The 25,326-nt window shown below is 43.7% G+C and overlaps 1 protein-coding gene across 1 annotated transcript in view; it reads left to right on the top strand.

Moving 5' to 3' along the window:
• Positions 1–23,879, top strand: part of NSMCE2 (NSE2 (MMS21) homolog, SMC5-SMC6 complex SUMO ligase) — a 167,205-nt gene extending 143,326 nt beyond the window's left edge. Inside the window, exons 5-7 of the mRNA XM_005288803.5 lie at positions 16,624–16,727; positions 17,630–17,736; positions 23,505–23,879. Coding sequence (XP_005288860.2) covers positions 16,624–16,727; positions 17,630–17,736; positions 23,505–23,619 — 326 coding nt within the window. The 3' untranslated portion in view covers positions 23,620–23,879. The remainder of the gene's footprint in view (positions 1–16,623; positions 16,728–17,629; positions 17,737–23,504) is intronic.
• The last annotated feature ends 1,447 nt before the right edge of the window (positions 23,880–25,326 follow it).

Genomic DNA, 25,326 nt, shown 5'->3' on the forward strand with positions numbered 1-25,326 from the left:
GGGAGGGAGAATGTGCAGTCTAAGAAAAAGAGAGCGATCTTAAATAAGTTGTTTCAATCAGATTTAAAGTTAACCATTAGCATCAGAATCAGCAGGTTACTGCAATAATAGTCTCTGCACATTTATAACTCTGGGTTTTAGCTATAGAGTTTTCTACCTACTGTCACTCCGGGTGCCTAATCTGTCTTGTGATGTAAGGCAAGGTTAAAAAAACAGTACTGTACATTCAGCTGTTCCTAAGTGGTGCTGATATGTTTCTCTGCACAGCCCCTGTGACATTGTTGTGAAGGTCACTATATAAATTGGTGAGAGTGCTGGTTTGTATTTCTTTCTGGAAACAGCCTAATAAAGATGACTATAGTGAAGGGTTTGTTATATTAAGCTTGTGCAAACTGAACCACAGTGCAGTATTACACAGATAGAAGCAGAATCACAGCTCTGGTCTTAACCTAAATGAAAAGTTTGCAGTTTTAAGATTGAGCAATGCCATGTCTTAAAACTGCCATGTTCCTCTTTTTTTTTTTGAATGAGCCAGAAGGTTTATTTCCTAACTTGTTTCAATATGACATTAAGTGAATATTTCTTTCCATTTCCCATACATTTTAGCACCATTTAAAAAAAAAAACTGCCTAAAGAAGAAAAATTGCGTGTTCTTCAAGGTATTACAATCCATGAAATTTTCATGAAAGAGGGAACTGGCTATTATGCTATTACAAAAGCACACTAGTTTCCCTCTTGCATCAGTTTCTTTTGGCCTGGAATCGATGCATATGCTAAGAGTTTATTTGAAAATACTGGTGACTATGTGGGGAGTCAGTGTGGTTAGTGGATAGGGCACTTGAATGGAACTCCCATGCTCTAGGTTCTATTCCTGGCTCTCCTGCTGGTTTGCTTGATGACCTTGGATAAGTCATTACCCCTCCCTGGGCCCCAGTTTCCCCATCCACAAAATGGGGGTTAATAAAACTGACATCACCACCCCTTGTAAAGTGGTAAAAGGGCTAGGTATTATTATTTCTATAAATGGTAATTGATATTTATACAGGCACTCAGGTATTACAGAGGTGAGGGCTATGTAAGTACCCAACTAGACAGAGAACTATAGTACCCCAGGCATGGAAGAATAATGCAGCCCCACACCAGACTAGCAGGGGAGAGACACTCTGGTAGGGGAGGGGTCAGAGATAGGCTGGGCTTAGACAGGTATTTCTCTTCCCCATCTCCTGTTTAGCCTTCTGAAACTTGTGAAGGACCCTATTGGTTAAGTCATTTTGAAGCCTGTGAGGGCTCCTATTGGCCAATTCCATCTTTCTATCAAAGGAGGCAGGATTAAAAGGGTCTTCCTGGGCAAAGGCAATGCCCAGTTACAGGAGGGCTGTGAGGAGGAGCATGGTTAGACCACAGGCTGGTGGACAAAGACGAAAATGGAGTCGGAGTCATGGTCACAGCCTGGCTGTAGTGCCAGTCATGGCAGTGGCCGTAGCCGCCGGGGCACCGGCAGCTCCTGGAGCATTGGCCGCATTGGCAGCAACGGCGGCAGCAGCAGCTGCAACAAGGGCCCAGGTGGTGCCTGGAGCAGTGGGAATGGCAGTGGGAATGGCTGGGCCATCTGGTTACCCTGTTCTGGTCTCAGATGGGCCCAGAGAGGCCTGGCTGGAGGCTCTTAGGGCAGTGGCATTTCAGGCTTTGCGGCTGACCACAGGGAAGATGTTGAGCCTCCTGTTGGAGGTCGCACCCCTTTCAGGGCCTGCTTTGACCATGCTGCTCCCACGGCTGCCTGTGACAACTGGTGGAGAGGCCCAAGAAGAGGGGAGTGAAACATCCTCTGATCTAGGAGTGAGAAGTGAAGAAGAGGAGTGTCCTGAAAGCAAGAGGGCCATTATGTGGGTACCCCCACCGCAACTGGCTGGTGAGTTTTGCTGGGGCCCTTTCCCATTAAGTGACCCTGCTGTAGTGAATGGGGTCTCCTAGGATGGTGTGGGGATATTGCCTTTTTCTGGGGGTGATGGCTTCCTCAGCTTCCTTTGGCTGAAAGGGAAGAGGGGGTTGATTCCTCTGTTGCAGTGGGTAGCCCAGTGTTTTGTCCAAGTGGGGCACCTCCTCTTCCTACCACCCTTTAACCTATATCCGTATGCTGCATGTTGCTGAGTCATTGACATTTAAACAATCACAGCATCAACAAAGGACAACAGAAATTATGAGGGGTATGGAACAGCTTCCATATAAGGAGAGATCAAAAAGACTGGGCCTGTTCAGTTTGGAAAAGAGACGACTAAGGGGGAATATGATAGAGGTCTATAAAATGATGAATGCTGTGGAGCAACTGAACAAGGAAGTAACAAAGAGTCCTGTGGCACCTTAAAGACTAACAGATGTATTGGAGCATAAGCTTTCGTGGGTGAATGCCCACCCCCTTCACATAACACAAGAACCAGAGGTCACCTGATGAAATGAACAGGCAACAGGTTTAAAAGAAACAAAAGGAAGTACTTCTTCACACAACGCACATTCAACCTGTGGAACCCATTGCCAGGGAACGTTGTGAAAGCCAAAAGTATAACTGGGTTCAAAAAAGAATTAACCAAAATGGTCAGGAATGCAACCCCATGCTCTGGATGCCCCTAAGCCTCTGACTGCCAGATGCTGGGACTGGACAACAGGGGATGAATCATTCGATAATTGCCTTTGAAGCATCTAGCACTGGCCACTGTTGGAAGACCGGATACTGGGTTAGATGGAACATTGGTCTGACCCCGTGTAGCCATTCTCATGTTCAAGATCTTAACATTTAGAAAATAAAGAGTTAAGGTCTCAGACTTTCCATCCTATCCTCCTCCATGCCAAACTCCCTCATTACATGTGAAATCATCTAGCCTACATCTGAAATCACAATATACCCCCACAACTCAAAACACTCATGCATTTAACCACTATCTCGACGCTGGGCCTGGCAGTATTATCCCAGACTACTTTTTTGGAGTAGAGCTGCCCAGAAAAGCGAATTTCCATTTAGGGGGAAATTCTGGATTGTTACTGATTCATTTTATTCTGCATCAGAATGGAATATCAACATCCCAGAATTTCTGGTGAAACAGAACAATTTGTTTCAGGGCCTGCCAGCCAGGATGTGTCTACTAGGCCTACTTGCTGGGGAGCTGGGCTTGTTTCCTGTCAGCCCATCCATCAGTCAGCTTCCTGCCTGGTCTCAGTCTAAAGTTTTGATGGACTCCATGCATTCCCAGGGAACATTGTCATTCTGTTGAAACAGGATTTTTCCGACACAAACTCTGGTTGGAAAACTTTTGGCCAGCTCTAGTTTTGAGACAAGTGTAGACTACAAGGGTCCAATTATAGTACATTGAAGGTGGAGAAGTGATTTTTGGTTCTATTAGTTCCAACATTTATAAAGTATTTTTGTTGAGGTTGGGCAAGGTTTTATATTTGTGAGCTCCTTATTCAAAATGTATATGTTTGGACTAGCTTTTGGGGGGGTAGTCAGACTTACAGCTGTAGGGTGGCTTGAACAATAGGAGTGGAGCAAAGTAGTAAGGATCCATTTCTCAGATATATTGGTAGTGTAGTTTCTTGGGCTTGTGTTAGTTTTTCTCCTCAAATGAACTTTCCAATCTTTGTGTTCCTTTGTCCTTTCTGTGGCATATCTGAGACTTCTACTCTGTAGTCATGTAATTGTTGCAGTTTCATGTAGACCTACTGTTTCCAGTTAAATGGTCTGGATTGTAATTTTCAGTAAGGTTTATTTTCCACGGGCCTGTTTGTTTGAATTTGTTTGGTAATTAAAATGGAGGAATCTGATCTCCTCAGATTTTCCATGAAGTGTGATTCCTGTGTGTTTAGTCAGCAGCTTCGTAGGTAAGCCCTACATCCTCTGAGAGAAACTTCTCAATCCAAAGAGTCCAGAATTTATTGAATAGTGAATTATTGTTTGCCATGCCCTCCCACAGATTTTTGAAGTGCTCAGTTCTCACACTTGCTTTTGTAGGCCATGACAGTGTGCTAGAGCAAGGGACCTGTCTGTCAGTATTGGCTTGCCGGGCTAGTAGAATTGTAATCATGGACAACGATCTTCATTTCTGAGGAGACTGTATAAAGACCATGGAAATTTTCCAGAAAATGAGAGACAAAGATTATCAGATCTTATAACTCACTTTGAATAGTAGATACATTAATGTTTTGGTAGAAATTACCATAGGTCATGCATGGATTTTTTTTTATTATTTTACTAACAGATACAAATTACTGATTAAACAAACTTCAAGTGTCTTCGTGTCACTTTCACTTGTATTTGCATCAGGTCCTGGCAATGCATCCTAAAGGGCCTGTGGCCAGGTGGTTTCAAAGCCTTGTTAAATATGCGCTGTCACTTTTTGTGGATTTAATTATATTTAAATGCAACTTTAGAGGTAGCCACTGATGTAGAGCATTCTTCTTCTCCTCCCCATTCCTATGTAAAGTGGTTTAGCAGCTTATCAGTTTGTACCTCCACCTTCCCTCTCTCCCAGAGAAAAACCTAGATGGTTTATGCTCCAGACCAGTGGTTCTCAACCTGCGGCCCATGGGCCACTTGTGGCCCAATCAGCACAGAGCTGCGGCCCATGTGACATCCTCAGGGCCATACAGGTAGTATTGGATGCGGCCCACATAACACATTCTGGGCCTCATATGCATCCCACAATAGTAAATAGGTTGAGAACCACTGCTCCAGACACTTCAAGTTTTAAAAAGCAACCACTTCTGTGTGTCTATACTTCTTATGCAAACATTTTAAAAATTGCAAATCAGTCCTTGACTTACATGTTAACAAATTAACAACGAATTGCTTGGTTTTGGCAGCAGCACTAAATTTGCAATTGCAGGCTGTAACAACATATTACAGGCCACTTTCTTCAAATCAGAGTATGTTTTGCAACACAAGAAAGTACTGGAATTGTAGCGTATTTTGCTACAAAGCCTACTTTGGCTTGGTTGGCAAATTCAGTTATCACTTGTCTTGTGGCAAAAGTCAAAAGCATTTGAACTATCTGCTGCAGCTAGCTTACAGACTTCGTTCTCCCTCTTAAAAAATCAAACCAAACTGTCCTGCAGCAGCTGCCAGTAAACTTGCAAGAAAAGTTAAACTCTTGCTAGCCTCTCTGGTAAAGACAACTGGCTCTTCAGCACCTGACTGTAGCTGAAGAAAAGTCCAGGCCCAAACCTCTCCAGTCACCACAGAAATGTACTTGTGTGACTGACCTCAACGGGATTTTTTCTAGGGTTGCCAACCCTCCAGGATTGGCCTGGAGTCTCCAGGAATTAAAGATTAATCTTTAATTAAAAAATTGTGATGTAATGAAATCTCCAGGAATACATCTAACCAAAATTGGCAACCCTAGCCTCTTCCCTCCCCTCTGACTGCTGGCTCAGATCTTTTGCCCTGCTCTGGCTTTTCTCCCCCTGCCCCAAAAGCTCTCTTTTGTACCTTGCTCATTCAGCCAACTCCTGCTCTCTGACTAGAGGCTGCTGTGCCTGATGTCACTCAACCTACCCCCATCTTCCACTGTTCTTTGTCCAGCAGGCAGAAAAAGCTGATAATTCAATTTGTACAGATACCACTTCTTGTCTCAGACTTCTCAGTGACAGGATTTTTCCCAGACAGTACCGTTGGCTGCTATTTCTATAGAGCCAACAGTACACTTGGCCAGTTTTCTCTAAGGCCCACCTGTGGAGCTGAAATAGGCCCTGTGGCCCACTATTGACATTTCTTGAGGAAAATTATTTAATTTTCATTATTACATACATATAAACTATAACTCTGTAAATAAAGAATGTACGTTTCCTTTTCATTTTCATGTAAACAGTTGTAATGACAGAAATCCCTAGCAGTAGGCACTCTAAGAAATGCTTCAAGATCTTTGAAACCAAACAATTTTAGTAAAACTACACTTTAAAAAAAAAATTATGTTGAGAACAAAATGTGGTAGTCAAACAGCGAAAACACAGTTTTGTATTAAACTGAACAATAAGCAGCATAATGTTAACAAAATTGTTAAACACATGTTTGATTTTAAAACAAAATAGCGATTGAATTTTGAACACTATATTGTTTTTCAGTTTTTTTAGTGTAAAATCTGAATTTTTGTGCTGTGTAAGTAAAGACCTAACCCTATTCTCTACTAATTAGAACAGAATTAAATATTGTAAATAAAAATATAAAAATAACTTACAGATTTGGGGTCGTCTTAATGGGATAAATGTGCCTGCTTCTTCTCGCACAGTTTTTCTAGATGGGGACATATATTAGTGAGGCTCAACCTGATCTCATCTTCAATTTTCACCCTTTCAGCCAGCTCAGGGTGCAGGCAGGGGATAGCTAGGGGCTATGTGCAGGCAGCGGAGGGTGGGGGGAGCCAGCAGAGGAGTAGCTAGGGGCTGGGTGCAGGCGGGGGGTAGCTCAGGGGGATAGCTAAGGGCTGGGTGCGGGTAGGGGGATAGCTCGGGGGGGTAGCTAGGGGCTGGGTGCAGGCGGGGGGTAGCTCAGGGAATAGCTAGGGGCTGCGTGCCAGGAGGGGGTTAGCTCACAGTGCGGGGAGGGGCTGTCTCCAAGGGAGCGCTGCTGCTGCGGGACCCAGCCATGCACTCAGTCCCTGGGGGGAGGAGGGGGGGTTGAGCAGTGATGCCAAGCACTCTGGGCATCCAGGTCAGTTTCCCCATGTGGGCTGTGCTGTGAGGCATCAGAAGCTGCTCTCCTGCCCTCCCCTTACCCAGCCCATATGGGGAAACTGATCTGGATGCAGAGTGCACTTGGTGTCCCCGCTCATGCCCCCCCCCCCAAACTCCGCCCCCGGCAACTGTCCACCTCGGACTGTGCTGCGGTCCACAGTTTGGGAACCCCATGCACTATGCCCTTTGTAGCCAAGTACTCAGAGAAGGTCCCTGCTCTAAAAAGTTTACATCCTAAGGCCCAGATCCTGCAAAGACTTGCACACACGCTTAATTTTACCCATTGACATCTAGGATGGGAGCCAGAATAGACAGGGATGGGGAAAGGATGCAAGAGAAATCAAAGAGCATTGTAAACTTCGCCACAAATTGTACCTAGGGCTGGATTAAGGCTAACTGGGGACCAAGGCACGCAGTGGCATAGGTCCTCTCATGGCATCACCCCCAGGCAATAGCAGGGGGAACCTCCTTTCCACTGTTGAAAGCAGGGGTGATGGTAAGGGACCCTCTGTCCTCCTGGGAGCAGGGCCAACCTCCCAAGACTGACAGGAGCAGCAGCAGGAATATCCCCTCTGACAGAATTGGGCAGCAGCATGGGGGACCTTTTCCCCCTAGGAGAATGAGCAGGTGCCCCTTTCCTCTTGGAGAGGCAGAAGTGGCTGCAAGGGGCCCTCAATTATGTAGTCCCACAGTTAGGGTGCATCTGCTTAGGTGGGGAACTGGCACACCGCTCTCTCTTCCTCCTGCTGCACGCAGCCTTTTCTATTTGGGCAGCAGTAGAGTTAACATCCCATTGAGATAACCATTGCAGATCACACCTCTAGAGCTATTGTTTCACTCTACCTGTAAAGGCAGTCATCACTCCATTGGTTACACTTGGGTCACATTTTTAAGTTCCCTTCACAACCATAAAGGCTAGAAACTTGCTGTTTGTTTTTTTTTTCTTTTTTGGGGTGCTGCTTTTTAAGCATGGATTCTGATGTACTCGTATGACTGCGGGAGCTGGGGCCCCTGGCATACACCTGTGTGCCTATGTCTTAATCTAACCCTGCTTGTACTTTTAAAAAAAAATACACACCTTTATGCATTTATATTACATGATGTAATTTATGCTAATGACTGGGATAGACTCGTTGGAAATTACTGAATTTTACAAATTAGCATATAAGTGAACAAACACAAAAAATAAACAAGGATATTGCACCACAAACTATATGCTTGCTACTTGATTTGACAAATGTGATTTATTTTGGTGTCTGTCTAAATTAGGGTTTTCTAGAGCACGCATCTCTGTGATATGTGAGCACTAATTTCCTAGTAAATGTTCTGTAATGTGTCAAAATAATGAAGTCTTATGAGACATTACTGCAGCACTCTTCTGTTGTACCTTCTCAGAATAGGTGGAATATGTGAATAATAAGGGTAGGGGCAAAGGGTAAATAATTGATATTGAAAACTGTGTGTGTGTGTGTGTGTGTGTGTGTGTGAGAGAGAGAGAGAGAGAGGGAGGGAGAGAGAGAAAATGGTCTGTACTGTGAAAAAATAACTTTTGACAATATCTAATTCTATTTATTAACAATCTGATCCAATGTTAGGGCAGACATTGGGGTGTTTTTTCTGCCCTTGGGTACTATCTATGCCTAATATAGATGTTAACTGATATGCCCAAGGTTCTGTGCCTCAGTTTCCCCATGTGTAAAAATTACTATAACACTTTCCCACCTCTCAATAAAGTTGTGTAAAGCTTAGTTGGCTAATATTTGCTAACTACTGCTTGATCCTGAGATAAAATGAGAAATTGAAATATAAAATGTCAGCTTTGAATGAAAATTGAGTAAATCAAAAACAGATGTGCAGTGGCAAAATTCATTATAGCATGTTACCAAAAACAGTTACCTTAGGGTGTGATGGGAACACATCTTTAATACAATAGTGGGCACTAATTAGCTGACGATAACAAGGTATTATGTGTATTACAAATGAGAGACTCCTAACAGATTTTAGTAGTGATGAGAGCCAGGATGTGGAAAAGTTTAACCTCAGAAAGATTCTTAAATGCAATAACTTAGAGCACAAAAAGTAAAATATATGTATATGTTTTAGTTGCTTCTGTCAACATTTGAAGTTCAGCACCAATAGGCAAAGATTAGATGAAATGACTACTTGCTGTAACAGTGGCTCTTTGAGATGTGATGCTAACAAGTATTCCACTTAAGTGTGTGTGCATGCCCAGCACATCAGAGCCAGAGAAATTTGCCTAGCTGTACCCATGGAGGGATGGCACTCGGACCTCCTGGCAATACCCTCTTCCTCCCCCCAGCTACATATTGCAACACCGCCCTGTCCCTCCTTCAGTTCCTTCCCACTGTACCTGAGTAGATGCAGCTGTGTCTTCCACTTAGGTGACTCACAAGCAGTACCCCCCAAGAGGCAGGGCTTGGAGTCTACATAAACAAGGACTGCAGGACCGTTCTACCGAAGCTTGCATCTGCCATGGAAGATGGAGTTATGGCATAATGGTTCAGGAACATATGTATTGGCGACCATATAGCAGCCCTGCAGATATCCAATATGGAAATGTCACTATGGATGTGGCTTGCACCCTCGTAGAATGAGGTCAGGCCCTGCTGAGGGGGTGCAGCTGAAGCTATTTCATATGCCATCTTGATGCAGGATGTTCTCCATTTGGAGATCATCTGCAAAGAGACCGTTTGACCCTGCGTGCAGTGTGCATATGACACGAACAAACGACGCAAAGCATGAAACGGTTTAGTCCTGTCCAGATAAAAGGTCTGACGTTGCCTGACATCTAAGGTATGGAGATGCTGCTGAAGGTCCAGAGCAGCAAACCAGTCATTCTGAGACAACATGGGGAGGATAGTCAAGAGTGAGGATTTGGAACTTCATGTACCTGATATATTTATTGAGGCTGTGAAGGTCGAGGATGAATCTTACCTCACTTGGATTTGGGTACCAGGAATAGAAGTTATGACCGGTGTTCTGGCGGAACCGCCTCCTCCACTCCCAAAGCAGTATCTCATGAGAGGGGTCCCTGAAGAGGGATGGGGGTGGGGGGGAGAGAGGAACCGGATGGCATAACATGATCTGACCATGCTTAGGATCCAGCTGTCTGTAGTGACTGAGACCCAAGCATTGTGAAAGCAGGCCAGCCTGTTCCCAAAGCAGGGGGATGAGGAGAGAGGAGCAACGACTGGAACAGTGCTGTGGACCAAGGAGTCAAAATGGGTACTTGAAAGGCGCTGGGGGAGGGTGCATGAATTGGCTGAACCCCAAGCCCGCCTGCTTTCTCCTGTAGGATCGATCAGTCTTTCTGGGGCAGCCCCATTGCCTCGGAGGAAGGAAAGGCTGGCCAAACGTGCACTACAGACAATGGTGCTGCTGCTGGATGCTATAGTGGTGCTTCTGCGCTGCTGGCATGTACGCCCCCACCGACCGCAGGGTAGCCCTTGAGCCCTTGAAGGAGTGCAGGGTTGAAGAGCAAATAATCAATGGCTTGCTGGACATTGGTACACTATCCAAATTCTGGAGCAAGGATGCTCTCCCCTTAGTGAACACAGAGGCCACCACACTGATCGAGGTGTCGATATCAAGCACAGACTGCAAGGACGTCTTAGCTAACAAGCAGCCTTCAGGGACAAATGCCGAAAATTCCTCCCACGAGGCCTCGGGCAGCTGGTCTGCGAACTTTGACATAGCTGTCCAATTAACAATATCGTACTTGGATAGCAAGACTTGTTGGTTAGAAGTTCACATCTGTACAACTGTTAGCAGTTCACATCAGAGGAGGTGTAAAACTTGCTGACCATGAGGTCCCTATCCTTGGGCTGGACTTAAACATTTCTGCTGGACTCTATCATTCACAGTTACGACTAGGGGATTCGGGATCAGATGGGAGTAAAACCCCGCAAATCCCTGCATGGGAACAAAATAGCGCTTCTCCATGTGCTTAGCCGCACAGTGTGAGGGAAGTGTGCTCCAGAGGCTTCGACCGGTTCAAGGAGCGCATTGTTGATAGGGAGGATGACTCTCCCAGGGGAAGATAGCTGTAAAATATCCACCAATTTGTGGGTATTCCCAAGGGAAGAAGCTACATGCCGCAAAAGGTCTTGGTATGCCTTAAAATCCTCCGGTACCGAAGGGGAGAATGAGCCAGGCTGCACAGCATTGTCCGGAGATGAAGACGAGGCTTTTAACTGAGCCAAAGCTGAATCTTGGTCCAGGGATGATGGATCTGGACGGGCTGACTATGGAGGCTCCGCAGGGAGAATGACCGCTTGTGCCTGGGCCTGTAACAGATAGACGGTACCACCGCAGACCTGGCCAGTTATCTCACCTTTGAGCGAGATGAAGAGCGGGACCGTCACAACTTAGGAGCATTCCACAGACTCCATGGAGGCGCTGTCATGGATAAGGCATTGGTGGCTAGAAGGTGCTGGGCTAGGGACCTCTGTCCCAACCATGAGACACACGCCAATCCGGTATCTGTAACAGTCCATCAGCAGCCCTCAGTGTTGGTCGGATGATGGAGAACAGGATAATGACAACCCCGACTGAGATGCAGCGGAGCCTCGGGATCCCGAAGATAAGGGTGGAGCGAGACCAGAAGGAGCGAGCAGGCGGTCTGAGTTATCCATCGCCCAGAACAAGGCAGGAAGCGGCACTGCCGAGGGAAGTGGTACCGTCGGTACTGAGCATGTCAGTGCCAGAATCTGTCTCGGTCCTGAAGTGAACAGCAGTACGGGAGTGTCTGATGGTACTGACATCAAGGGTGGCAAAAGCCGCCACGGAAGCATTTGTGGTTCTGACTGTAGTGGTGCCGAGTAGGTTCCCGGTACCAGCCCTACATCCGCAACCTGTGGAAGGGAAACATTGGGGTGCAGTGCCAACTGACCTGAGTGTTCACCAGCTCATTCAGTCAAAGGGGCTATAGTTGACGCAGCCCTGGCAAAGTCCTGGTCCAAAGGAGAGGTTGGGACCAAAAGGTAGAGGAGGTCTGTAGCTGCCTGGCACGCCACCAATGTGGAAACACTCAGTATTGGCATCTCCCTCATCGATACAGAACTCAATGTATGCCTGGAGGCTGGAACTAGAGTCAACCGTGGAGGTTTTCTAACCTCCCTACTAGGTACCGGGGAAGAGTTAGAAATACCCGTGCCGTCCCGGGCACCAGCACCCAATCTGGCAAACGGCTCCTCCGTTTCTTCGGAGAGGCGCCCGCTCTGGAATCTGAAGCGGCTGTGCTCTTGGAACCCAAGGATGATCTCCAACCCGATGAGGTTCTCGGCACCGAAGCAGGCCACATGGCCAGTTTGAGCAGGTGCCAGCCGCTTCAGGTGAAGGTCTCAAGCCACTTGAGTCCATTTCTTAAACAATCTGCACATCGCATACCTCTCCTTGACGTGGGCCTTGCCGAGACAAAGCAAGCACCACGTGTGGGGATTGCTGTTGGGGATCACTCCCCACACAAAGGACCACGTTTAAACCCCGGTGAGGGCATCACAGAGGGAAACAAACTACTAAACTTACACTACTCTAGCTAACCCTAAGGGTACTACTAACTATACACAAGAGAAAAAACTGAACCAGTTCTGAGGTTGAGACTACGCAGAGCTCCAACTCCAGGCACAGGCAGTAAGACGAACTGGAGGAGGGTTGGGCAGTGCTGCCTCATGTAGCCAGGGGAGGGGCTATGGCCATTAGGAACAAGTGTCGTCCCTCTACGGGTAGTACTAGGCAAATTTCTCTGGCTCCAGTGCACCATGCACGCACACACCTATGTGGAACACACGGCTGCATCTACTAGAACAATCAGTATTTTATTCGTGCAGTACTAATTCATGAGGAAAAAATATAATATGGTTAACTGAAGTATGCATGGCCCAGCATTTTTATTCCTTCTTCACATAGAAAACTCAAATTTATTAGCATAGGCCTTGATCTTACAAACCTTTATTCACATTGCACTTAGTAATATGAGGAATCCCTTGATGTGAAAGAAAGGGTTCATGTTAGTAAGAATTTGCAGGATTAGGTCTGTAGTTTAAAACGTCTGCCTTAGGGCGTGTACTAATTCAAAGTGTGTGTGTGACTGAGACCACAAAGACTTATGTGCCTATTCTCCTACGTAATCTCTACAGGGCATACTGTAACTGGAAAAACTGTACTTTCCCTCTCCAGCTCCATAATCCAAAGCATCAAGCAGCAGCAACAAATCTGTGGGTGGTTTATCCAAAGTATGCTAAATTTCTATTGGTTGTTTTTTTTCTTAGGTGCTGTTTACTTACCCCCACTCTTACAATATCTCTTAATAATATTAATTGCATGTGGGGAGATACACCTCCAGAAACTATTATAAATAGTTCTTTATTATAATTATTTGTATTGCAATAGCACTTAGAGGCCTGCGCCCTGTTGTGCTAGGTAGCATAAAAACTTAATAAAGGGACAGTCCAAGTTTAGGGGGAGGGATAGCTCAGTGGTTTGAGCATTGGCCTGCTAAGCCCAAGGTTGTGAGCTCAATCCTTGAGGGGGCCATTTAGGGATCTGGGGCAAAAATCTGCCTGGGGATTGGTCCTGCTTTGAGCAGGGGGTTGGACTAGATGACCTCCTGAGGTCCCTTCCAACCCTGATATTCTATGATTCTAAGCCCAAAAGAACTTAGATTCATAGATTCTAGGACTGGAAGGGACCTCGAGAGGTCATCGAATCCAGTCCCCTGCCCGCATGGACCAAATACTGTCTAGACCATCCCTGATAGACATTTATCTAACCTACTCTTAAATATCTCCAGAGATGGAGATTCCACAACCTCCCTAGGCAATTTATTCCAGTGTTTAACCATCCTGACAGTTAGGAACTTTTTCCTAATGTCCAACCTAGACTTCCCTTGCTGCAGTTTAAGCCCATTGCTTCTTGTTCTATCCTTAGAGGCTAAGGTGAACAAGTTTTCTCCCTCCTCCTTATGACACCCTTTTAGATACCTGAAAACTGTTATCATGTCCCCTCTCAGTCTTCTCTTTTCCAAACTAAACAAACCCAATTCTTTCAGCCTTCCTTCATAGGTCATGTTCTCAAGACCTTTAATCATTCTTGTTGCTCTTCTCTGGACCCTCTCCAATTTCTCCACATCTTTCTTGAAATGCGGTGCCCAGAACTGGACACAATACTCCAGCTGAGGCCTAACCAGCGCAGAGTAGAGCGGAAAAATGACTTCTCGTGTCTTGCTCACAACACACCTGTTAATACATCCCAGAATCACATTTGCTTTTTTTTGCAACAGCATCACACTGTTGACTCATATTTAGCTTGTGGTCCACTATAACCCCTAGATCCCTTTCTGCTGTACTCCTTCCTAGACAGTCTCTTCCCATTCTGTATGTGTGAAACTGATTTTTCCTTCCTAAGTGGAGCACTTTGCATTTGTCTTTGTTAAACTTCATCCTGTTTACCTCAGACCATTTCTCCAATTTGTCCAGATGATTTTGAATTATGACCCTGTCCTCCAAAGCAGTTGCAATCCCTCCCAGTTTGGTATCATCTGCAAACCTAATAAGCGTACTTTCTATGCCAATATCTAAGTCGTTAATGAAGATATTGAACAGAGCCGGTCCCAAAACAGACCCCTGCGGAACCCCACTTGTTATGTTAGGTCAGGCTCAAAGTAGGAGCAAGGTTTAAAACACTTGAATCCACGAAAAACTGCAGATCCAATTATAGCACTGGAATTTAGGTGGCATTTTCAAACCTGGATGCCTAAATTTAGCTCCTAAATACAAGCAGCCTGGCTTTCAAAACTGATGAGCGCCCATCGATCTCACTGAAATCAATGGCAGTTAAAGTGTCAGTGTCACTTTTACTTAAGTGCCGAACTTTAAACAACTAGATTTGAAAATATTGGCCAAAGGTTTGTATATGTGCCACATTTAAAAGAACGGTTTGGTTTAAAATTGCATCTATACATTTCAAGCTTTAGAGCCTACTACTTTGGTGTCCAAACATCACCAGCATTGGTAACAGACGTAGACCACCTCAGTCATTTAACCTAGAACTTATCTGTAGCTGCCACATTCTTTCAGACATAAAGCACTGGAACATGTACTAGGCTCCTGAACTGGAACAAAATGCAGCCTACAAAAGTGTAACTCTCCAGATGTTTTCAGCAGGAAATATCAAAGCTACAAAGTGCCAATATTTAAAGATTCTGTAAATGTATGGAAAATCTGTACCCCTTGTGCTTTATTGGCCTTGCTTGTAAGAAAAGAATTCATATGGTATTCAGAGAAAGCATTCCATATTGCAGCCTGCGGTTGGTGGAGTTCTAGATACTCCTAGAGCAGCCTGTTTCCTTTGAAACCTAAGTCATAATTTCCATGTTGTTTTGTATGGCAAAAACCTTGGGTTTTTTTCTACTGGTTTTCATAAGACGGTTTGTATTTCACACGAAATTCAGTGTATTTATGATACATTGAAGATTACATGTGTGCATTTCCAAGAGGAGATTAAGAAAAAAGGCCCATAAAATGGTGCATAATGCAGATAATTGGTCCTTGCTTTCTTTATAGTACCTGTTTCTGTATTTACAGACAACTAAATTGTGTCCCCTTCAGTCTTTTTTTCTTCAGACTTGCCAATGGTTCTATTGAAGGGCCTGTTTTGCAAATAAAACTCATCAAGCTTTGTTGGTATGTCTCAATCTTGTTTGCTGCTTTTCCAGGATTTAAGTGAGTGAGGCCTTCTTAACAAAGATGTTCTCCAAAAATAGACCTGTCCTGGTTACTAGCCTGATGGCTGGCATACTCACGTCGGAATCATCCCACAGCCATTTTGACACTTCTTTGTGGATTGGCTGTTAGAAGGGGGAGGGAGGTGGGAGATTTGAGCAGGGAAAGAGGAAGAAGGAAATGTATAAAAACAAAATATAACCAGTAGCAAGAGGTGGAATGATGAAAGGGGCCACCACCACCTGCAGCAACAGCAGGAGTTCTATACCCAGCCTGCTCCTATGGTTAAGTATCTGGACTACAGCCTGGGCTCTATGAAGGGTGGATGCTGCCTGAGAACAGATGTCCTCTGGTACCACTTGGGAAAGTAGTGACACCAGAGGTGCATGCTGCGTGGGCCACAGGGTCACTAAAGCCCCCAAGTGACTAAAAAATGGGAGGATGGTGGTGCTTCCCCTCTCCTCTGGCACTGCTGCAAGGATGTGATTTTTTTGTTTGTTTGTTTGTTTTATAGGTCTGCTCATCTCATATGTGGGTCAGGGACTATACATGGCAAATAAAAGGGCCTGCCTAGACACAAGTCAGCTTATGTGCAAGTACATATGGTAGCTGTTCAGATTGAACTTTGAAAATGGGCTCTTCTTCACATACCTTAGTAGAGGTTCTTTGTCACTGATACAGGGTTAAATAAAATGGTTGGTGTTTTTTTTTTAATAGTTTTGTAAGGATTGTTTTGGCTCATGGGAAAAAACCTAGACCGTATTCTACTTTCATTTACACCAGTGAAAACCAGCAGATCTCCACTAAAGTCAGCAGTGTTATTCTGGATTTACTTTGGGGCAAGAACAGAATTTGTGTTTCTGATTTGGTAAATGCATAGATTTTTTTAATAGAAGTAACAAATCCCACCACCATGTAGGATTTTGCTGAATCAGGCTTCCATTTCCCTCTCTTGGTATTATATAAAAATCATGTCTATAGTGGTCACCATTTAAAAATCAACATTTCCTAGCAGATACCCCACAGTTATTACAATTGTTTCCTATTTAGGGGGAAACTGTGGCATCTCAATTACCACTGTAACTGACACATGCTGATTTTTTTTAATGGTGACTGGATATTAAAAGCTGGATGAAAATCAATAATTTGTCTTTTCTCATTGTAGTTGGTCCCCGGTCAGATACTGATGCAAATGAGTCCATTGAACAAATAGATGAAGATATAGCAGTGACTCAAAGTCAGATGAACTTTATTTGTCCTATCACACAGGTATGCTATTACTATTACTGTAGTAGATAAATATTTCCCATCTTCAATTACTTCACTGCAACTTCATAGCCATTATAATCCTATTCACATTCCTACCTATATAACATACTTGTTAGCTATATATGTATATTGATTTTTAGAAACCAGATAATGGTCATGTTGCTGAAATAAAACCTCGCAGGAATAATGCAGTTTACCACGTGGGGTCTGATCCTGTAATTTGAGTAGTACAGCATATGGACCACAGAGACTTCCTGCCGCTTTAAGCAAGAGACTCTCATGTGTGGGGCTTGGAGTTTAATTATATTTTGTTGCCAGGGGACAGTACTTTCTGCCACAAGATAATACCTTCCTAACATATGGGGGCCTGGATAGTTGTGAAAGTCAAAGTTGATTGTAATAATAGCTAGAGAGAAAGAAGGGTGATACCTACAAACTGTATTCTATACAGGGGCGCAAGATAGTTGGGGATTTTCTGTCAGAATGATTTTCTGTTTGAAAAATGCTCTTTTTGCAAAATCCAAAATTTTCCATTGGGAAAATCAAAATGACAGCTGCCCATCCAGAAGGTCCTTGCCAATTTCATTTTCAGACAGAAAATGAAACTGACACAAGCCTTCAAGGCAGTAAGGAGCAATCCAAAAAATTCCACGTTGATTCTTCCAATGCAGAATTTTTCTGGAAATCCGTTACCACCAAAAATATTGTGGTTTTTGTCCTGTCTTGGGATGATTCCCTCCCCTGCCCCCCCCCCCCAAAAATGAGGTTTTTTTTTTTCCATGTAGTTGATTTCCATTTACCAGTCATCTCTAACTGGGGCTGTTAGCAACATCCCACGGCAGATCTGAGAATGTTTTCAAGGTCATCATTAGTTCTGTTAAGTACAGTCATATTGATTGCAGATGGAAATGCAAAAGCCAGTTCGAAATAAAGTCTGTGGCCATACCTATGAAGAAGAAGCCATTCTAAAAATTATACAGCGTCGAGAAAATCAAAAGAAAAAGGCATGGTAAGTTAGCAAAAATGTGTGTGTGTGGGGGGGGGGGCGGAAATACTTGGCTTGCTGTGTATGTGGAATCATATTCCACTTGTTCTATGAAATTTATTTGTGTTGGCAAGGCTGAAGGAAGTAATATTTAAATGTCTGCCCCAAATCAGTCTCCTCATTAATACTGTGCACATGGAGGATACCTCTTGTTTTTATTTAAAAATATATATATATATTTAATGAAACATTCAGCAAGCGTATGGGGAAGTAACAGCCATTCCCAACAAAATAACAGAGATCTAGTACAGTCCTTAACAATACAGAGAAATTTTAACATCTTAAAGTTGCTAGTTCATTTTTTTTTCTTACCGTGTGTTTTTTTAAACTGTCAAAGTTGGTGTAAAAAATAATATAACTCCTTTGCAAATGGAAGGGAAAAGATAGTGCTTTTATAGCTGATATATGGTACTACAATAAGAAAAAGGAACTAATACAGACAATTATAACCCCCTAGATGAAGGGAAGACTGTTCAGCCAGAAAAATAAGCTGTACAGTCCCTTCCATAATTCAGGAAAACACATAGATAATGCTGGTAGTACTGCCTATGGTTAAGGTTGCTTGACACGTTCCATAAAAAGACCCTATTTTCAGCTGCTTATAACTTTGTTAAATTTAGGGCATATATTTTTCCATGCTGGGTGTCTAGCTCAGGCGGCTGCTGCTGCTGTTATTATTGTTGTTTAATTTCAGCAAAAAGGTTTCAGCCATTTGAGAATGAGATCAGGGAAAATATGGGTGAGTTTGCCTATGTTGAAAACATATATTCTCGGTCTTCTGGTGAGAAGCAGGGCCATGATATTTGGCAGTGGGGTCACCGTGGTGTCGGAAAGAGACTGATTTTCACCAAGCAGCATATGTTTGGCCAGGTTATAAGCCTCTGAAAAATTTGCAGTTTTGCACATGCTCAGGAGAGGTTTGTAAGAGGTTGATGGTATTATTCTCCAAAGATTCTATCTGCACTGAACGTATGTAAGCTGCACACAGCTCCCGTGGGATGACTGGCTGCTCGTGCACCATGCCCACAGTGACTGTGCATGCACCATCACAGGACTGCAAAAGCTGAGTAGGACTTTCCCTGAAATTGTTCTTCCTGACTTCAGGAAAGTTGCTGTTGTGCTAGCCACTCAAATGGATAACAGGGAGAAAGCAATCTGACTAGAATGCAAATGAGTGAAGGGAGATAGGCGCTCTGGGAACAATAGGAGGCAGGGGGGACAGGGAGGCAGAGGCACAGAAGCTGGGTTAGGGGATAGGACAAAGTGGGACAGCAGTTGGGAGGTGGAAAGGAGCCAAAAGAGGTAGCAACAGGAGCCAAAGGGTGGGAGCAAAAGGGAACAGGCTGTGGGGACAAGGGCAGAACGGCCTATAACCACTAGACACACTCCTCTCCAGAACCTGGAGTTGAACAAAGTAGTACCAAGTCTCAACGTTCCTCTGCTGTCAGTAATCAGCAGTGAAATCCACTAGCAAAATGAGTCTCTTCCTCCTCCAGAGGATGGTCCACATGGACAATAACAGCCCTGCTACTCAGATAGCTCAAGTCACAGAGGTTGTTGCTGTGAATCTAAAGGTTCTAATCTTGCTGATGACCCACATGGGAGTCAGTATGCTTCCACATGATAGAATCTGTTTTTTCCGCTTACTTTTTAAGAAACTAAGGAAATTACATGGAAACACACATCCCTATATTAAGGTTGCCAAGTCAAGCACTTAAAATTTAGAAAATGCCAGAATTCAAATTGCACTTCTGGCATTTCCTAACTTTTTGAACTTTTTGTTAAGGCAAAGTTAAAATAAAACGTTAACATACTACATTGTACCTTACTTATTCAGTATCAGATTACTATTTAAAGAACATGGCTACAGATTCTGGCTTGCCGGCTAGGGAGCCCTCTTCCTCTGAGTACACTAGAAAGAGTGACCAAATTTCTGAATACCTATCTTCTTTTTGGCACTTCTTGTGTATGTATTTGGTATGAAAGCTTTTCCATTACAAGAACAGTTCATATTTTATTGTACCCCGTTCCATAGGAGATGGGGTCACATTTTTCCAATACTGTGCAATACAGAGTCTAGCTGTTAGAACAATACATTAATTTATTTTTATTGCTGTTTAAAATGCAGATCCTTTGCTGAAGCATTAAGTAAGCAGGTCAGGGGATCTCTTGGAAGCCAGCATTTTGTCATAAGATGAATCTCTTTAATAATTTCTTCTAAAAAAAACAACTAATTTCTGGACACCACTACCACATGATCAAGTATGTTCCCCTTTTCCGGCCAACCCTCCAATGGAATGCTTCCTTACTAGCAAAAATATGATGGATCTTAACTAGAGTCAAATGCTATCTATACAGTAATTTATACATTTTTCTTTGAGCTCCACAAATTGAAGATGTATATCCCCTTTCCCATAGAGAGCCCTAATCATCAAGGTCAGTTTCTTTGTCCAAATCCCTCAACAGCTTTTTCAATCAAAATTGTGTATATCTTATAAATTTAAACCTTTTGTTTCCAGCTTTCTCCTGGGTCAACTCCTCAAATGTGGTTAAAGGTCTCGAGAGTCTCCTCATGTCCAGATTTCACAATAAAATGTTTGACTTGTAAATACTGAAAACACGGGACCTTTGTATTTACATTTCAGAGTAGCAGCCGTGTTAGTCTGTATCCGCAAAAAGAAGAACAGGAGTACTTGTGGCACCTTAGAGACTAACAAATTTACATTATTACCTACCTCTTGGTGTGACTTCAGATCAGGACCCAGAAACAGCTGTCTGAATTGAGAAATCTCAGCGCCTACCCACAATGAATGGTCCCTTTGATATTTCCTAGGGATAAATTCCTGATAGGAAATGCTACATTAATTAACAAACTTTTGAGTGCTGGACCTGCAACCTTAACATTGTTTAATATAGGGGTATTTTTGATGTAATCATATGGTATGTTAGACGTGCACATGACAGCAATAACAGGGGTTTGCTCTAATTACATTTAGAAAGGTCAGTTAGGCATGCTACATGTAACTCACTTCTGCGTATATCTGTCTGTTAAAATGAGCTGAGTTGCTGTGTAATTAACATTTGTTCTGGAAATACAGAATCGGCTTTTGAAATGCCACAACCTGGTAGGTCTATAGAAACCATTCAAAAGCAACAGAGGGTCCTGTGGCACCTTTGAGACTAACAGAAGTATTGGGAGCATAAGCTTTCGTGGGTAAGAATCTCACTTCTTCAGATGCAAGTAATGGAAATCTCCAGAGGCAGGTATAAATCAGTATGGAGATAACGAGGTTAGTTCAATCAGGGAGGGTGAGGTGCTCTGCTAGCAGTTGAGGTGTGAACACCAAGGGAGGAGAAACTGCTTCTGTAGTTGGATAGCCATTCACAGTCTTTGTTTAATCCTGATCTGATGGTGTCAAATTTGCAAATGAACTGGAGCTCAGCAGTTTCTCTTTGGAGTCTGGTCCTGAAGTTTTTTTGCTGTAAGATGGCTACCTTTACATCTGCTATTGTGTGGCCAGGGAGGTTGAAGTGTTCTCCTACAGGTTTTTGTATATTGCCATTCCTGATATCTGACATGTGTCCATTTATCCTCTTGCGTAGTGACTGTCCAGTTTGGCCAATGTACATAGCAGAGGGGCATTGATGGCATATGATGGCATATATAACATTGGTGGACGTGCAGGTGAATGAGCCGGTGATGTTGTAGCTGATCTGGTTAGGTCCTGCGATGGTGTTGCTGGTGTAGATATGTGGGCAGAGTTGGCATCGAGGTTTGTTGCATGGGTTGGTTCCTGAGTTAGAGTTGTTATGGTGCGGTGCGTGGTTGCTGGTGAGAATATGCTTAAGGTTGGCAGGTTGTCTGTGGGCGAGGACTGGCCTGCCTCCCAAGGTCTGTGAAAGTGAGGGATCATTGTCCAGGATGGGTTGTAGATCACTGATGATGCGTTGGAGAGGTTTAAGCTGAGGACTGTAGGTGATGGCCAGTGGAGTTCTGTTGGTTTCTCTTCTGGGCCTGTCTTGTAGCAGGAGGCTTCTGGATACACGTCTGGCTCTGTTGATTTGTTTCTTTATTTCCTTGTGTGGGTATCGTAGTTTTGAGAATGCTTGGTGAAGATCTTGTAGGTGTTGGTCTCTGTCTTATGCTCCCAATACTTCTGTTAGTCTCAAAGGTGCCACAGGACCCTCTGTTGCTTTTTACAGATTCAGACTAACACAGCTACCCCTCTGATACTAGAAACCATTCAGTCCTACTTTCTCAAGCTCCCAGGTGGAGTAAACCATTTTCTATGGTGCTGCTACATGATTGCATTCTTCACAGCGGTGTTCCAGTGGGAGCAAACATTCCTAACGTGGTTTAAAGGCAAAACCTGATCTGTCGGGCAAAGCCCAAGTTAATGCACTTTGTCAGGGAGATCAATAAGTAGCTGAGGGAAACAGGGTGAGGAACGGAATCCTCTCCCCATCCTCATCCTAGAGCTACAGCCACTGCTATAGGCAAAGCAATGTAGTACTGGCTACAGCAAGCTGCATGCTCTTCTTTCCTCAAGGCCTGTGGAGTTGATGGGTGTACTTCACAGACCATTGGCTGTCTCTCAGCCATTTCACCTGGCCTGCCCGCAGCCTCCACCTTCTGTGCTCCCACAAAGAAACCTGCTATGCAGCTCAGCTCCACTGCAGCTTAAGGGACTGCTGCATACTGCTGGGTGGCTTTCCCAACACCTTGCAAAGTGCCTTCCACAGCCTGGGAAAATTTCATGCACTGGTCACAGTAGTGCTAATACTTACAGGAAGTGTTTTATATGAGACTTTCAAGGCACTTGACAAATCTTAATTAAGCCTTGCAACACGTCTATCAGACAGATAATTATTATTCTAACCAGTTTGTAGATTGAAAAACTGAGGCACAGCATGATTAAGTGATTTGCCCAAGGCAGACACAGCAAGCCAGTGACAAAGCCTGGAATAGAAGGGATGAGAGCTGACTCTATATTCCAAGTCCTAGACAAAATTCCTTCCCAAAAAGAAACTAGGTTCCAAAAAAAGTGAGTCCTCAAATGTTTTAACTGTGGGCATTATCCATATACATCTGGCTCCACTAGCAATGGAAAAAGATACCCCATCCCTGAATATCTTTCACTGCAGAAGTAATCTGACTTTACCTGACTACCTGCAGCCAAATATCAAACTCTGTATTTGTTCTGCTTTTAGAGATCACTAATATGACACACAATCCTCTCCCCCTCCGTTCTTGTGAGGACTCATCACTTTTCATAACCCTGGCTCTTCCACTGACTCACTCTGTGGCTCTGGGCAAGTCACTTAACCTCTTTAATCTGTTTCCCTATCTATATAACAAGGCTAATACTTATTCACCACAGATTGGTGGGGGGAGAATACAGTGCTTTGAAGATGTAAAGCAATATACAATTATTACAGTAAGTAACTGTATTATTAGTAACACTAGCAACTCTCGTTGGATTTAAGACAGTGATCAACAGGTGAAAGTCTTTATATCTCATTACTCATTCCCTTGAGACATCAACTCCCACCTATTAAGATAATTAGACTTTTTTTCCCAACAGAGATTTATTATCCATCAAGGAAAAGCTGCAGCAAGTCACTGACAAAGTTACTCTGAGGGGAGGGCGGGAATAAAATATAAAACAGCAAATGCTACATTCAGATGACTAATATAATTCTTCTGATTTATTTATTTTTCTTTTTAACAGCTGCCCTAAAATTGGCTGTAGCCATTTAGATGTTAAGAGATCAGATCTTGTGCCAGATGAAGCACTTAAAAGAGCGATTGACAGTCAGAATAAACAAGCCCGATCAATGCCGTAGAAGTCAGCTGGACACACTGTTACCACAAAGAAAATTTGTTATTGGAGGTCTTGTGAGATAAGCTGCTGATTGTAAGCAGGTTGTGTAACTGATTGTTATTTGAAGTGTTTCATTTGAAGGCAAAGTTGAAGGTGTCGGCTATAACTGAAAGCATTTCTTAAACTGCCAAGTGTGAAGCATTCCAGTTTAACTTGTTTGTTTTTCTTCCTAAACCTCTAAAATGTTGCGTTTTATAAATAAAATGTATGTGAAAAATGTAACCTCCTTTGTCAGTAGTGTGCTCATTTTCAAAGCATTCTAAAGATATCAATTTAGGTCCAAGCCTGCAAAATGCTTGCTACTGGGTGCACTGTTTCCTACTGTGAGCCATCCCAGTGAGATGTCTCTGTTGTTGCTGGGGCTACTCATGGTAGGAGGCACCGTGGCCAAGATTTTCAAAGGGACGTGATCTGGGGGTGCCTCTTATTTTTGGATGCCCAGCACAAGACCTCTTAAGGGAGCCTGATTTTCAGAAAGTGCTGAGCATCTGAATCTCATGTTTGGGAATGCAAAATCATTAGTCACTTTTATTAACCGCAGGTCCTGGCCCTTAATCATACTGTACTTCTTATATTCAAAATCTTTTATTTCAGACTTTATGTATTTGGAATTCCCAAGGGGGTTCACATTGATATTTTATGTGAGAAGAATTGGCTTATTTGTAAACCTCTTCAGTTCATTAACCTTATGTATAATAACAATAAAAATATTATAGGATACCTACATACCTTGAGTTGCAAAGACTATATCATGTAATAATAACAGGTTTCATACATGCATGCACTGTTTCTGTTGCTATAAGCGTTACTTCATTAGACCTTTATTAACCCAAATTATACTTGGAGTATAGGCCACATTAAACTAAACATGCAGTTTTGTAATTGTTAAACTATAGTTTTAGTTTTTAAAACATGGGGAGGAGGATGTCCTGAATTGCCGAACGTTTTTCCTTTCACCTTCGAGTCTGCTTAGATTTACTCCAGCACTTTGAAATAAAACCCCCAAACCTTTGAGAAACACTGTTGGAAAAAATCTCTAGCAACTTTTGGTTCAGTTGCACTAATAATGCACTTCCTGGGCCAAATTTTAACCGTGAGCTTAATCAGGCCTCTGCGGGTAAGTCTACCCAGCAATTAAATACCCGTGGCTAGCCTGTGTCAGCTGACTCGGGCTGTGGGGCTGTAAAATTGGTGTGTAGATGTTTGGGCTTAAGTTGGAGCCTGAGCTCTGGGACGCTGCATGTGGGGGGGAGGGTCCCAGAGCCCACGCTTCAGCCCAAGCCTGAACGTCTACACAGCAATTTTTAGCCCCACAGTCTGAGCTCCGAAAGCCTCTGTCAGCTGATCTGGGTCAGCCGCATCAGTATTGTGGGTCTTTTATTCCAGTGTAGGTGTACTCTGTCAGTATGTCCACACTGCAAAACACATCCGGAGGCAGCAAATCTCAAAGCCCAGGTCAACTGACTTGGGCTCACGTTACAGGGCTACAAGTAGCAATGCAGATGATCCCACTCGGGCTGGAGCCCAGGCTTTGAAACCCAGGGAGAGGGGAGGGTCTCAAAGGCTGGAAGGTTTACACTACTAGTTTTAGCCCCGTAGTGCAAGCCCTGTGAGCCCAAGTAGGTTGACCTGGGATCTGAGACTCACTGCTGTGGGTTTTTGCAGTGTT

The sequence above is a fragment of the Chrysemys picta genome, chromosome 2 (genome assembly GCF_011386835.1).
Source record: "Chrysemys picta bellii isolate R12L10 chromosome 2, ASM1138683v2, whole genome shotgun sequence".
NCBI lineage: Eukaryota > Metazoa > Chordata > Testudines > Emydidae > Chrysemys > Chrysemys picta.